We start from the raw sequence: 15,386 nt of genomic DNA on the forward strand, positions 1-15,386 counted from the left end.
TGATTTGATTTCTTTAATATTTAACCCCGGAGGATGCACCTTTATCTGCCGCACTCTCAGATTCTTTGTTCAGGACTTTCAGTAGCTCGCTCTGTGTTTGCAGCCTCCTTAACAAAGAGCCACTAATCTGCTGATAGCATAGAGCACCAGATGTGTTATCACTCCACTGTCTGCTCTACACTGAATGACCTGCTTGGAGGTTTTAAGTGGAGGTCAGCAACGCGGCAGCAGGAAGTTCAGCACAAGTTTTTTGGGTTTTTTTTGTCCATAATTAGACAACATTACATAATAATGAATAGTGGGGAAGTGCAGTTGAGTCAAGATATTAGATTCAACTTTGTTGTCAGTGGATGCAGCTAAAAACATTGAACCAGAAGTGCAAAATTAACCATCATGTGGACAAGACAGAAAACTATTGGGACAAGCGGGAATGTGACAGGACCTCGAGGAAACTTGCAGACTACAGGCATAACAAGCAAGTTTTTTCAGGAGGAGTTCGTATTTAAACCTCAGACTTCCCACCAGTCCCCTAGAACTGAAGAAGCTACTCGGATAAGTGGTGAAATGTCTTCTCAAAAAACTCTACAAGTCCAGTTGCCTTTTTTGAACTTCTGTTGGATATACCATGACCTGGATGACTGAGAACCTTCACAGACAGACAGAAGACTATTGGGACAATGTTTATGTCCAAAGTAGAATAGTTTGGTTTAAATGAGATGAAACAACACTGCATCATTCCAGCATCAGAACCTCATCCCTCCATCAAACATGGGGGTGCTAATGTCCTGGTTTGGGCCTGTTCTGCTGCATCTGAACCAGGACGGCTTGTCATCATTGATGAACCAATGAATTCTGAATTCTACCAGTGAACTCTAAAAGAAAATGTCAGGACATATGTCCATGATCTGAATGTGAAGAGAAACTGGGTTATGCATCAAGACAATAAGAACCAAGAACACAAGGGGTCCTACAAAAGAATGGTTAAAGAAGAACAAGATGAATGTGACCTTAATCCGAGATGTCTGTGAAGGTTCTCAGTCATCTCAGTTAATCCAATAGAAATGTTGTGGAAGGACCTGAAGCAAGCAGTTGATGTGAGGAAACCCACCAACATCTCAGAACTGAAGTGGTTCTGTTCTGACTGTTCAGCAGTTACCGGAAACGTTTAGGTTACAGCAGATACTGGAAACAAGGGTACACTGACTTAAACACCTCACAAATATGTACTATTGGCTTATTTTCTTGAATATTTTTCTCGGGGTAACTTTGTATTCTCTCTGGACTTTGTTGATGTTTTGAGTCATTTTTAGGCAGAAATGTAGAAAATTCTACAAAAACTTTTAAGCAGCACCACGTACAGTATAAAACACATATTTGTTCTTCGCAAACCTTGGCCTCCAGTGCTTTTCTTTTGATTCATGTGGCTGAGGTGTTGATTTTAGGTTCGCTGAAAAAAAAAGACTCTTGTTAAATATATTGGACGACAACAGAAGAGAAAAGCTACGCTGCTAGCTTAATTAAGGTGGTTCTGAGATGCAAAACACAACAGTGAAATTAATAATGTTGAAAACAGGTCAACAAATGACATAAAACACTTGAACATTATCAAAAAATCTCTGATTGTGTGTAAATGAGTTTTAAGCATTTGTTTTGTTGTTCTCCTCAGGCCATTTCAGTTTTAAGTTCAGTATGAACAAAAGATAACAAGCGACTGATTTTTTATGCTAAACTGAAGGAAATCAATGGCTGTCTGAAGCTAAACGCTGATCTGTAGCGCGGCTCAAGCATGCTAAGACGTTAGCGGGGTCCTTTGCCAGCTACGTTCAGTTCCTCGTGTACCTGTTGGTCTCTGGAGGAAAGACACAACTAAAATAATCTTTAGACATAATCCTTAAGAACTCTTCACTAAGCAAAACATGCACAATTTTACTTTGAAACGGCTCGAAGCTATAAATAAAAGGCTGTAAAACGGAGCTGGACTCTTCCCTCTGCCCAATATTTGTGCACCTTGTGTGTGGAGAAAGCTTTAATAATCTCCGATAAAACATTTCGGGGAGCGTTTGGAGATGGGTGGCCTGCCCCTTTGGCTTAAAGCAATTAATTCAGCTTTCTGACATCAAACTCTCGGCTCAGCGTGACAGCTTGGAGCTCAAATAAAAAAATAAAAAAGGCAAGTTCTCCTGGGAACAGAGTAAAGATGGCAGGCTCCTTTTCTCCACTGTTTGCTCAGTGGCTCTGAGAGCAATCTAACCCCCCCTCCTCACCCCACCACCCCCAGCCTGAATGAAATGTGAGGGCACAAACAATGTGCCGGAGGAGAGAAAGGGCCGGCAGGGAATGAACAGTTTGGAGTATTTGCTCAGTGGAGGAGCCGCCACAAAGGCAGAGCCACGGCGTTCCCATGAATCAAGGCGCCGTCTCGGGCGTCTTTTTTTGTTGTGGCGGGGTCTGTGTCGCCAGCTATTAAACAGCACTACATATAACTGGTTCCATGTCATTTAAAGCCTTTTCTCCGCAAAACTGTACCATCAGGTGACCTGCACTAGCTTGTTTTATTTGGCCGGTTGGCGTTGAGGCGGTTGGCTGAGCTCCTCGCTGCACGTGGCACCACGGTCCAACTCTGAATCCGCTAAATATTCATCCAGATATTCAGCTCTCATCGAGTGTTTCCTCACGCTCCAAACGTGGGAGAATTAAGATTTAGACCGATAACGCTGACGTTTAGCCGTAGTTGACCGTTGCCCTGCCAGTTTTTATTTATCCCAAACCCAAACCCCCAGACCCAGAGCTCTCTGGGTGGCCGGGCTGGAGGTCTGAAAGGCACCCAGATTGACGCTTAAGCTCTTTTTCGCCTTAAGAAAGCGTCATTGTACATCATGAATGGCAAACTGCTGTTTATCTAAGATGGACCCGTTTTTTGTTTTTTTTTTAGTTCAAAGATGTCCCACCACCTCGACACCACAAATTCACTGTTCTCATCACTCCAACGTTAGAGCAGGAGATGATTTTCATCCTGAGATCAAACATGGGAAATGCTTCTTTGAAGCAGCACTCGGAAAAACTTGTATGATCTGAACGGTCTTCATCTGGAATTTAAACGTCCTTCGATTGGCACAGACTCAAGCAGCACATGAAAACAATCTACTTGTCTTTGTCTTAAAGCTTCATAACCTCATCGTACCATTTTGAAATGTGTTTGGGAGTGTTTTCATCCAGTTTACAGTTGATGTGCAGATTATACACATTAAACCATCTCAAGGTTAAAATGTTGACGACCAAAGAACTCAACACTGACTGTAGAAGACAAGAAACTGGTCCAGGAATACAGAAGCTGTTTTCTACTGAGGAGGTTCTGGTTCTTGGGGCGTCAGCCACATCGAGCTCGAGTTTCTGAAGGACCTTACAAAACTTCAAGCTTCAGTTCCCTCGACTCAGGAACTGTGCATGTTGAGAAGTTTCTTGAGCTACCATCAGAAACTCTTGCTCAACATTGCTGATGCTGAAGAACCAACCAACCTCTTCTGTGAATTGAACTCTGATTTAGGAAACAGCTTTGGCATTTCCCAACCGAAAAGATTCATTGTTGTTGAACTAACAATACAGACTGCAGTGAGAATACTTTCTTCTTAAGCAGAAGTGAAGTAATATGTGCTTGTATGTTCACTGTTGTGTGGTTGTTGGTGTCAGACAGGCGGTTGCTGAGTGTAGACTGTAGAGTTTACCAAGAGGAGAGAGGTCAAAGGTCAAAGGACTGTTTGGGGTTAACAGAAAGGTTGAGGTGGATGGACTCTGTAACGGCAGGAGACCACGGGCGGTTTTTGTGAGCCTGTAGTAGTGGAAAGTTGTTCTGGAGTCTCTCCGTTGGGAACCTTGATTCTGCTCCAGCAAAGATCTGCCGAGCCAATCAGATCGTTTGGGCGGGGCTTAATTTCATGATGGACAGAAGAGTAGCAGTGTCAAAACACAACAAGGCAGAATGCTTAGAGACGACAATCGCATTTGTTGTAAAAAGATGATGAAGAAGAAGCATAACAAAGGGATGGTCCAGGGTCACCCCAGGCAGCCCTAACTACAAGCTTTATCAAAAAAGTAAAGTATTAACCTTAAACGTAGAAATGGTGTCTGCCTCCCTAAACCCAAACTGGGAGCTGGTTCCTCAGGAGAGGAGTCTGATAGCTGAAGACTCTACCAATTCTACTTTAGAAACACGTGAACTTTGAGTTCGAAGTGATCTGGTACGATGAATTCTTTAAGATATTATAATGCTTTTAAGGGCCTTGTATGTATGGAGGAGGATTTAGGACCTATTCTGGATTTCTACTTCATATCCACAAAGGCGTCTCTTCCTAAAACTTCTTCTGGAACGACTGTCCACACTACAAACACAGTCAGCTTGATGTTTCCACAGCCTCTGCCCTGTTCTTCATGTCTCTACACGTAGTTTTCTCTTTATTATGTCTCTTCATATGCCTTCAAAAGTATCTGTGATGTTGCTGCTCATCAGAGAACCCTCTGCTTGTTTGTGGTATTTGTAGCATTTGTAGCGTCGGCCCCTCAGCGTCTTCCACTCGTGTTTGTGCTTTATCCTGAAGGGCCACCGTACACAACACATCAAGTCACAGTCAACACCAGAGCTTCTGGTGTTTGACCCGTGGCCTCCTGACGCCAACATGAAACCCTGCAGAGCTGCCGAACAAAGCAGGGCACAGACGATGATTAACTGTATTAAAAACCTGCTGCCTTTGTTGAAGTCCACAGCCTCGGGTTATCTGGCTGCTGCCGCTCGCCCTGCCAGGCCGAGAGGAAAGCTGATGAGCAAACACAGGTGGCTGGAAGTCAGGGACAACACTTCCTGGAGGCTGGGGCTCCACTCTGGACTTTGTGGGATGAAGTCTAACTTTTACAACAGTTTGATGGGAAGACGTCACTGGTCTCTGAATTATGGTCACATGGAAAGATTCTCAAGTGCTTCAGTTTGATATCACACATAGTAGTTTGGCACCAGCAGAGTTACAGCATCCTTACCAAGGGCTGGGAGACAAAACATAACCAGAAAGTTTAGTCATTATCATATTGTCTGGTGTTATCGTGTTAGACCAACTCCTTGTGATATTTAATATGTTACATTTGTGATATTGTTGTAAGCAAAAACTAAAACGTACACCAGCACATTCTCTGGTGGTTGCTATGTTCAGTTGTGGTTGTTACGGAAATGTGTCTGTAGCCGTTGCTACAGAAATGAGTCAGTAGCAGTTGCTATGGAGCTGTCAGTCATGGTTGTTATGGAACTGTGTTTGTTGTAGTCGCTATGGAAATATGACTGTAAGGGTTGCTATGGAATTGTATCAGTTGTGAGTCTTTTTGGAAATGTGTCAATTGTGGTTTCTATAGAATTGTGTAAGTGGTTGCTATGGAAATATGTCTGAAGTTGTTGCTATGGAACTGTATCACTTGGGGTTGCTTTGGAAATTAGTCAGTGGCCACTGCTATGGAGCTGTCAATCGTGGTTGCTAGGTAACTGTCAGTTACAGTTGCTACGGTTGCTATGGAAGTGTGTCAGTAGATGTTGCTGTTGAACTGTCAGTCATGATTGCAGAGGAACTGTATCTGTTGTGGTTGCTATGGAAATATGACTTTGAGGGTTGCTATGGAATTGTATCAGCTGTTATTTTTTTGGAAATGTGTCAGTTGTGGTTTCTATATTGTGTGAGTGGTTGCTATGGAAGTGCGTCAGTAACAGTTGCTACGCAAATGTCAGTTATTGTTGCTATGGAATTATAAGTCAGCGAGTTTTGCTATGGAACTGTATCACTTGGGGTTGCTTTGGAAATTAGTCAGTAGCTGTTGCTATGGCACTGTCAGTTACAGCTGCTACGGAACTGTCTGTAACAGTTGCTATGGAAGTGCGTCAGTAGAAGTTGCTGTGGAACTGTCAGTCATGGTTGGTAACGAACTCTGTTGTGGTTGCTATGGAAATATGACTGTGAGGGTTGCTATGGAAATATGTCTGTAGTGGTTGCTATGGAAGCATGTCAGTCACAGTTGCCATGGAACTATAACTCAGAGAGGGTTGCTATCGAGCTGTATCAGTTGCCTTTTTTTGCAAATGTGTCAGTTTCAGTTGCTGTAGAACTGTGTGGGTGGTTGCTATGGAAATATATCTGACGTGGTTGCTGTGGAAGTGTGTCGGTAACAGTTGCTATGGTAACGTGCCAACAGTTACTACCTATAAACAGAGTGTTGAAATCAGGTGACAGATTCATCATCGAGCCACACGACCTGACGTTAACCTCCAGCAGCATCGTCTCTCTCCGTCTCAGACACTCATCCTTAAATAATCCAAATAAAAACCGTCCCGCCCTCCTCGTCATGTCTGCTCAACTTCACCCCCCCAGCGCTGTGTGCTGGGAACCGGTCGAGGGCCCGATAAAGCCCAGCGCAAATATGAGGAAGATGTGGAGGTTTGCTCAGTGTACACATGATGACAGCAGCAGAAGAGGCTCAGCAGACACAGAAGATCAGGAACACAGAGTCTGTGGTGAAGCTGTGGAAATATTAACACTAAATTACACTTTTTGATTCTGTTAATGCATCTTATATTGTCCCAGATCTGGAGCTCACCATTAACACTTTTCATCTGGAGAGGCAAAACAAAAATGCAAACACATAAAGGACGTCTTTGTTACAGTCATTTTATGAGGCAACCAGAAGTCAAACAGTATAACACTTTCTTCTTCTTCTTCCCAATTTAGTTCAGGAGAATGTTATGATCTGATATATTATTTCTGGGAAGTCTGTCATGAGAAATAACAGTGAGAAAATTATTTATTTAAAAAAAAAAAAGATTTTCACATATGATTTTAGTTTTGTATCATATTTGATAATTCGGGCTTTTATGGAAATTGGTTTGCTTTCATTTTTACCCCAAATAGGATCCTTTTTAATTTGCTTTGTGGTAGAAAAAAATAAATAAAATAAAAACAACCGTTTCTGTTCTTTCTCAGGCAACGACGGCCTAAAAACCGTTTAGTCTCTGAATAATACATCGCTTCAATAGAGTAAATATTTGTGTTAAAATATCAGTAACAACATAAATGATCTTTTTTTGAAAGTAGGAAAGATTTCACTGCAAACAAAGCAGAAAGTTCATGAAGGCGGACATTTTGGAAACGGCTGCCAAAATCTCCTGACTGCAGAGCATGGATACGTCCACCAGGGGGCAGATGACAAGGATCAAAATGTATACAACAGGTTTTATTAAGGATTTATTAATTATGTGGGCGGGGCAGAAACTTTTAAAATTTCAGAAGTGGCAATGTGCTCAGTTTTCAATACCAGCATGAGACCTGACTAAGGGGCCCCTACCTGACATGACAAACTTTAAACCGCAGCAGGGGCAATGAGAAAAGTTTTCAATGATAGTAGGAGACTTTTTTAAAGGACCCCCATCTATGACAAACGTTAAACTACTGCAGTGGCAATGCGTTAAGTTTTGAATGACAGTAGAAGACCTACCCAAGGGGCCCCCACCTGATTGAACAATCTTTAAACTACTGCAGTGGCAATGTTAGGGGCCCCCACCTGACATGACACACTTTAAACTAAAGCAGTGGCAATGAGCTAAGTTTTCAATGACTGTAGGAAACTTTTTAAGAGGCTCACTTCTGATATGACAAACATGAAACTACAGCAGTGGCAATGCGTTGGACAATCTTTAAACTACTGCAGTGGCAATTTTAGGGGCCCCTAACTGATACAACAAACGTTGAACTACGGCAGTGGCAATGAGCTTAGTTTTCAATAGGAAAGCTCACTAAGGTGATGTGATGTGACAAAAATCAAACTACAGTAGTGGCAATCTGTTAGATCTGGAATGACAGTAGAAGACCTACCCAAGGGGCACCCAGCAGATTGAACAATCTTACTGCAGTGGCAATGAACCAAGTTTTCAATAGGAGGCAAGACAAACTGTGCCGTGATAAAAGGTCTGTTGAATGTAAGGATCCTCCAGTTTATCAGAATGACCACAAATAAAAGAATAAAGCTCAGAGTAAACACATCAGAATATAAGAAGCTCCACATTAAAGGTGGAACAAGCCCTACAGTAGATTTACAGCTCCTTGTTTTCATGTCTTGGAGCGTTTCGTGCAGCTCTGTAGGAATAATTATGCACAGGAAGCCGAGGTTAGGACATCCCTCATATGTATGCATGTGTGTGTATGTGTGGTAAACGCTCGCTGTCCAAACACGCCGTCGTTGGCTAAGCCCTGACCTGGAGGCGCTCGGCATGCAGCCTTCCCATTATTCTCGGTCAGGGAGAGGTCATTATTATTCATAACGCGCTGATTGCTTTTCTTAAGCAAACAGGAGCCGCTCGGCCCCGAGGAGCCGCTCGTCACACCTCCACGCCAGACCAGGCCTTCGTTTATCAGGCGCCATTTTACCTTTAATCGTCCCTTTAAGGTTGAGTTACGTTCCTCTTTTGATTCTCGTCCCTGCTCTTCATTACGGAGCGTTAGAGGGTTTTAATCTGGCTGAGAGTGAGGCTCTTTGGTCCAGACTAGAATATGTCAACAACCATCCAAACTGATTGACTTGAAGTTTGGCTCAGACGTTCATGGATCCCAGAAGATGAATCCTGATGATTTAAGTGATGCCCCGAATTTTCTCTTAGCTCCACTGCTCTGCTTATTACCAGGATTTGATCCGTTCATTGGGATTTTATTCCCATTCATTCGTGCAAGGATATAATTCGGTCCGAGTCTCGTGCTGCCTTCAAGTGGCGTCCTGATTACCGTATTTATGAGTCTTGGGGAATTTAAGACCTTGTAAGTCAGTGGTGTCCCAAATATTTTTTATTGAGGGCCACATATCGGGGAATATACAAAGGGCTGGTCCACTCAGCTGAGGTATATCACCACACCGCCAATGTGTTAAGGTTAGCACAATCAAATAAATGTTGGTAAATTATACCTGATAAAGTGAAATACTCCCAAATGACCCTTTTTTCCCTTTTTTTTTAAATTGAATTTGTTAAAATAAAATATTTGGAAGCTAAGTCTTTAAACAGAAGCTTCAAATTCACCTGTGTTTTGTTCGCCTAGAAAAGTATGAAAAACAGTTGTAGAGTTTTGTATATTCTACTCTTTGGTCACAGCAGACACAACTCCTCTCATTTTCTGTGAAGGAATAATTGAATTTTCCTAAACCTTTTGCTTTTGGCAGCCATTTCCAAAATGGCCGCTTTCAAGGACTGACTTTCCAGTTTTTTTTTCCTTGGGAAATCTCTGCTAATTTTGCAAAGGAAAAATATCAGTTATATACTAATATTTCAATATGAATATTTACTTGAAGAAACCTATAAATACTTCATACTTGTGTTTAAAATGTGATACAGCAATTTGATTTAGTCATCACTTTACGTCGTCTTAAGATATCATTTGATTTATTACATATGAGAGGAATGTTTAGATATTTACGTATTTACGTTCTGAAACCTAATGTTGCAGAGGTTCACTTGTTGCCTTTTCCCCAGTCTCTGATTTCCATTAAAATAATTAAATAACGATCATAACCTGTATAATATATATTTACCAGTACCATCTCTGCCTGAGCAGAAACAGTTTGTTCTACTGAAAGACAAAATAAAAAGGTGAAAATAAAAAAATCCAACTAAACCAACAGAAACATTTGAAATAATCCAAATACAATGAACTTTTTATTTAGTTTAAATGTCTTATGAATGAGCACTTTAATAAATAAAAGGGAAAAACAAGGATTTTCCGTCTGTTATTTCAGACGTCAGGCTTCACAGTGTTACATGCTACTCATGGTGCTGCATGTTTTTATAACAGCTATACATATTTAAAGCTCACAGTATGTAGCAGATGAGCTTTCTGTACTCAGCATATGTATTTAGCTTAACAATATCGACTTATTACTGTCTACTGTGTTGCTGTTAGTGACGCCCCTAGCAGTTTCACCTGCTTTTAAAACTAAATAGTACAATGATCTGAACTAATTATAAATCAACCTGTACTTTGGACATGTCTGGTAGATTATAGAATGACTGACTGCGCAAGTATTCACCCCGTCTACGTCTGAGTTCTTTGGACTCAGTCAGGTTTCTACATCTGGACTTTTACTCCAAGCCTCTTCTCTGAACTGTCAGGTTTCACAGAGTGTTGGGTATGAACAGGACTCTCCAAGTCCAGCCACAAGAAGTTCTCGATTGGATTGAGGTCTCTGACTCTGTCACCTTGTTGTCTTTAAACCACTGTGCTTCAGGGTTGTTGTCTTTCTGGAATAATAGATTGTCTCCCAAGTCATAATTCTCTTTCTGACTGAATCTGACTCCGTCCTCCAGGATTTCACTAAACTGCACTGCTTTCATTTCACTCTCTAGCTTTTATGAGTCGTCCAGGAGCCAAAAAGAGCCTGATGCTGCAACCACCGTGCTTCATGATGGGGATGATTGTAGATAGATAGATAGATAGATAGATAGATAGATAGATAGGTAGATAGATGGATAGATTTTACATTTTACATTTTAGATTTTTTAGTTTTTTGAGCATTTATTTTTTTGCATAATTTACCAGTTGCTGTAACTCTTTAACACACTAACGTATAAAGTGATATCAGATATTCTAAAACAAATGAAGGTTATTTGATGATTAAAGAGCTAATTAGGAGGGAATGTGCAGGTGCTCCATTTGGAGATAACATAGTAGACATGTTTCTGCATAAATCTGAATATTAATATTCTGACCTGTTGAACTTATTAAACGTTTGACCAAAGAAACAAGACCGCGGAGGCGTCACGGTGACATTAATCGATTGGGAAACTAATCAGCACTTTTTCTTGCTCCCTGTATTTCTATTTGGGAACATTTGGAGATTTTTTATTTATTTATTTATTTATTTAGATTTCTGGAAGATTGTGATGAAAAATTTTGACATTTTTATACCAATTTAGAACAATACGTAAAATAGAAATATTGCAAACTAAAGTAAATGAAAGTCCATTTTATGAACTGAATGATTAACAAATAAACAAATTTGGACTTTTCTTGCTTTCCTTTAACATATGAGAGCAGGAATTTGCTAACATTTGGAGATTTTACTTTTAAAATCTTTATTTTGGAGATTTGGTGGAAATGTTGACTTTTTTTTAAGACGTTTTAGAGCAAATATATTCATCACCGATGATAAAGTCTCTACATGATGCAGGTTCCACTTTGAACTTGAAAAATGTGCAAAAATGTGTTTGGAGGAATAACATGTTGACATTATATGAGTTTATCAACAGAATTAATTTGTTTTCAGTGGTAATAATATTAAATAAAAGACAAAACTCCAAACCTCTAGTTTACCTTGTGTTGTATTAAGAGATGTGTTTTTCAGAAAATCATCTTGAACAATCAAATGTGTTTATTAAACTGAGTCCCTGAACGTCTCATTTAGAAACCAGAGTCTGTTGCGTTCAAATGCTCCACATTAATGTGAACATTACAACATTTATTTAGTAGATATAATTTCTCTCATGTTGTCTCGTGTGTTTCATCCAGTATTAGAATGTATTAGTTAATTTATTTTTATTATAATAAAATGAATTAAAGGTGTAAAAACAACACAACAAGTTTTTTATATGAAGTTTTTTTTTTTTTTATCTGACGCAGAAACACACAAATGAAAACAGTCTGCTGAGGGCCCCCCAGGATGAAACACTGAGGGCCCCTCAGCTCGTTTACTGATGTACAGGAGTCTTTCTGTCTTTCAGGAGGAGTTCATGATGGGTCTGCTGTACATGGGGTAGTAGCTGGTGTCGGTGTGACCGGGGTCCAGGCCGCTTTTAGCCGCCATCAGGGCCCCGGACACCGGGCAGCCGTAGCCTCCGTACTGCACCACAGGCTCCAGCTTGTGGTGCTGCGGCTCGGACATGAGGTTGTTGATGGAGAACGGGTGGTTGAAGGAGTAGTGCGGGTGGTGGAGATGGTGGTGGTGATGGTGCGGGTGAGGGTGGGGGTCTGGTTTCAGGTGCGCGCTCTCGTGCAGCAGCAGCGGGTGGTGGTGGTGGTGATGGTGCTGGTGCGTGAGAAGGTGCTGCGTGTGCGCAAGAGGGGAAGGAACGCGCACGGGGCTGGGGGGCTGTGGTTTCTCCACCCCGACCCCCTTCACCTCAGAGGACCGGGTGGAGGAGGGGGAGTGCGGGGAGTCCGAGCCGGAGCTGCCGGTGACTGATCCGCGCTCCGAGCCGCCCGGCTTCCCCGCGTCCTTGTCCCCGGAGCCGGAGCCGGGCTTCCTCCCGGACTTGAAGCGCTTCTGCCGCCGGAGGTAGCAGCCGTTCTCAAACATGTTCCCGGAGTCAGGGTGCAGGGCCCAGAAGGAGCCCTTCCCCGGTTTGTCCGGGGAGCGCGGCACCTTGACGAAGCAGTCGTTGAAGGAGAGCGAGTGTCGGATGGAGTTCTGCCAGCGCTGCTGGTTCTGCCGGTAAAACGGGAACAGGTCCGTGATCCACTGGTAGATCTCGTTCAGCGTCAGCATCTTGCTGCCGGACTGCTGGATGGCCATGGTGATCAGGGAGATGTACGAGTACGGCGGCTTGGCGTGCGTGTAGCTGCGCCGGTACGGCTTGGACTCCCGGGCCCTGATGGCGCAGGCCTGCCCGTACACCGGGCTCATCACCGGCACCGTCCCGTATGGCGGCGGGCTGATGGGGCTCACGCTCGGCGGCAGCGCGGCGCCCAGACCCGTCATCCCGGCTCCGGTCTGCGCCGCGGCCCCCGGGCTCTGCGCCATCCCGCCGGGCCCCGAGGAGCCGCTGACCCCGTAATGCGCGCTCATGTGGCCCGCGCCGGTCATACCGGGCGCGCTCATGTAGCTGCTCATGGAGTTTCCCGGTGCAGAGTAACACTGGAACACAGAGAGAAGGATTTAATGTCGGTTAATCAAGTCAATAAGTAAATGAAATATAAATTAGAATCTCCTCTAATAAACTATAAATAGAATTACTTTTATCTCTGTTTTATTTTTTCTTTAAAATGTGATTTTTCCCCAGAATCACATCTATAAATGCTTTTTATATTATAAATGTATGTGTGGTCTGATATATTCTACTGTTCACTCTTTAGTGCAACTATAGTTTTAATTTAATATTAATTTCATTCATTCATTCATCTTCTATACCCGTTTAGTCCTGTTAAGGGTCACGGGGGTCTGCTGGAGCCTATCCCAGCTGTCATCGGGCGAGAGGCAGGGGTACACCCTGGACAGGTCGCCAGTCCATCGCAGGGCCTAATATTAATTTAACTAATTTATTCCACATTAATTTGTTTCTGTAACTCATTATCTTCTAATATTTTATTTTTATTGTGTATTTTAAGAGAACTCTCCAGATAATCTACACATATTTATATCCTGATCCATAACTCTTTATTTTCCTCTCATATATTTAGTATTAAGTATTTTATCTACATTAAATTTGACCTGTGCCAGAGTTTTGGAAAGTCCTCCAAACACACGGAGACAAACAGGATTTTCTTTTAAAGAGATATATTTTTTGGTTAGTTATACATTCTCATGTTAAAATGTGCAAAATAAAACATCCTTTATATGAGTTAGAGGATTTGAGACCTCCTACAATCCTGCAAATATTTATTTCATAAGATAAAATGTTGTGTTATTCAGAAAAGGACATGATAATTACCGACAACCTAACATCATTTAAATACAGTTAAACATCCAGAAGAGTGTATTTTAGTTTTTATCTTCTTTATTATTATTCTTAAGTTTCTAAAGTCTAGATTTTTAGATGAAGCTGTAATCCACATTTATTTTATTTCTAATAATCTATAGAATTGTTGTTGTTTTTTTTGTTGTTGTGTTTGATTATTTTAAATCTGCATACTTTCATGCTGGAAAATAAATTAAAGTGATTTTTACTTTTAAAACATCTCAGTTTTTATAAATTAATTTAGAAGATTGTGACCTCTCTGATACAGACATGATCATTTCTTAAATGTCAGGTATTATCTCGATAAAACTCAACATCTGAAGCGTCACATTCAAAATTTCAGCTCAAGTTAAATGTCTCAGTTTAATAATATTTACTGCAGATTTATAAGAAAACAACCCTCTCCTCGTTAAATGGTTAAATTGACGCATGTTTAAGATAAATCATCTGTTTTCTTTCATTATTTAACCATAAATTTCCTCAGAGTTCATCTGAGCTTTAATCCTGATGTTTAATAAATGTTTAATAGTTTCTTTTAATCATCTTATTTCATCTCTACTCATCGTCCTGACACAGACACGGACCTCGGGCTCTCCGTAGTAGTAGCCGCTGCTCCAGTCCGGATGCTCGTGTCCCTCCATCTTAACGGCGCTCAGCATCCTTAACGCCCCGGGCTCAGATTCATCCACACGGCCTCAGCTACAAACCAAACCCCGGGCCCTGTCCTCGGTTTGGGAGCCGGTACCGGAGCCGGTGAATCCTGGCTCCGAAAAAGAAAAAAGAAAAAAACAAACAAACCACCGGGACTGACTCTGCCTCACACCTGAGCGGAGTCTGCGACCTGCGGACGCTCCGTTGCGCACTGAGCGGCTCCGGCACCTGCGCTGGCGCTGCAGCCGGAGCCGCTGACCAATCAGCTGCGAGCATCGCAGGGGCGGGTTAAACTTCCAGCAGGGCCTCGGGGGGCCACGGCCGCGTGGAAGCTAGGGGCCCCTGTGACGTAGACAGTAGATCAGCTTCAGTCATGATGGAAAAACAACAAAAACAAGGAGCAAAAACTGGAAGAGAAACGAGTTTATGTTTTTTTTTTTTTTTTTAGCATTTAATTTAAAAGATGAAGTGGATGCTAAGTTAATAAAATAGTGTTGTTGTTTTTATGTTATTTCTAATTTACTCTCTCATCATCTAGTAAATGAGCATGTGACATGTTTCTGAATTCAACATTTTTAAAAACTGATTATTTAATAAAGAGCCAGTTAGTTTCTACCTGTTTTCCTCGGCTGCAAAAAAATAAATAAAGATGCATTAGGGTTTCAAGAGAAATATATTTCTAACGTTTTCAGACTCAGACTTAAATTAATTTTTTTTTTATTAAAGAACAATAACTGCTAAAACCAAAACTCATTTAAGTCCAGTTTGTCTTTGTTTTTTACAGAGTAGCTAACGCCATTTCATTTTGTTTATGCAGAGAGAAATAAAGCAGATGGATTAAATAAGATGAGCTAAAATAAAAGGTCCTGAAATATGATTTTGAGACATGGATCCTATAAAAATGTGAATATGTTCTTCCCATAAAAACGTTTGGTCAAACATAAATAAAATTGTTCATTTGGGCTTCAAGAAGAAAAGAAAAAAGGTGGATATGTTTTTTTCA

General features: G+C 41.5%; 1 protein-coding gene across 1 annotated transcript; it reads right to left on the reverse strand.

Annotated features, from left to right (window-relative positions):
- Nucleotides 1-11,775: 11,775 nt before the first annotated feature.
- Nucleotides 11,776-14,391, reverse strand: LOC311499555 (hepatocyte nuclear factor 3-beta-like; the record flags this gene model as incomplete). Its single annotated transcript, XM_084560577.1, has 2 exons — nt 11,776-12,912; nt 14,317-14,391. 2 exons carry the CDS (start codon nt 14,389-14,391, stop codon nt 11,776-11,778), a joined length of 1,212 nt encoding a protein of 403 aa, XP_084416703.1.
- Between the last annotated feature and the right edge of the window lie 995 nt (nt 14,392-15,386).

Source organism: Chelon labrosus (genome assembly GCF_963514085.1).
Source record: "Chelon labrosus genome assembly, chromosome: 14".
Lineage (NCBI taxonomy): Eukaryota > Metazoa > Chordata > Actinopteri > Mugiliformes > Mugilidae > Chelon > Chelon labrosus.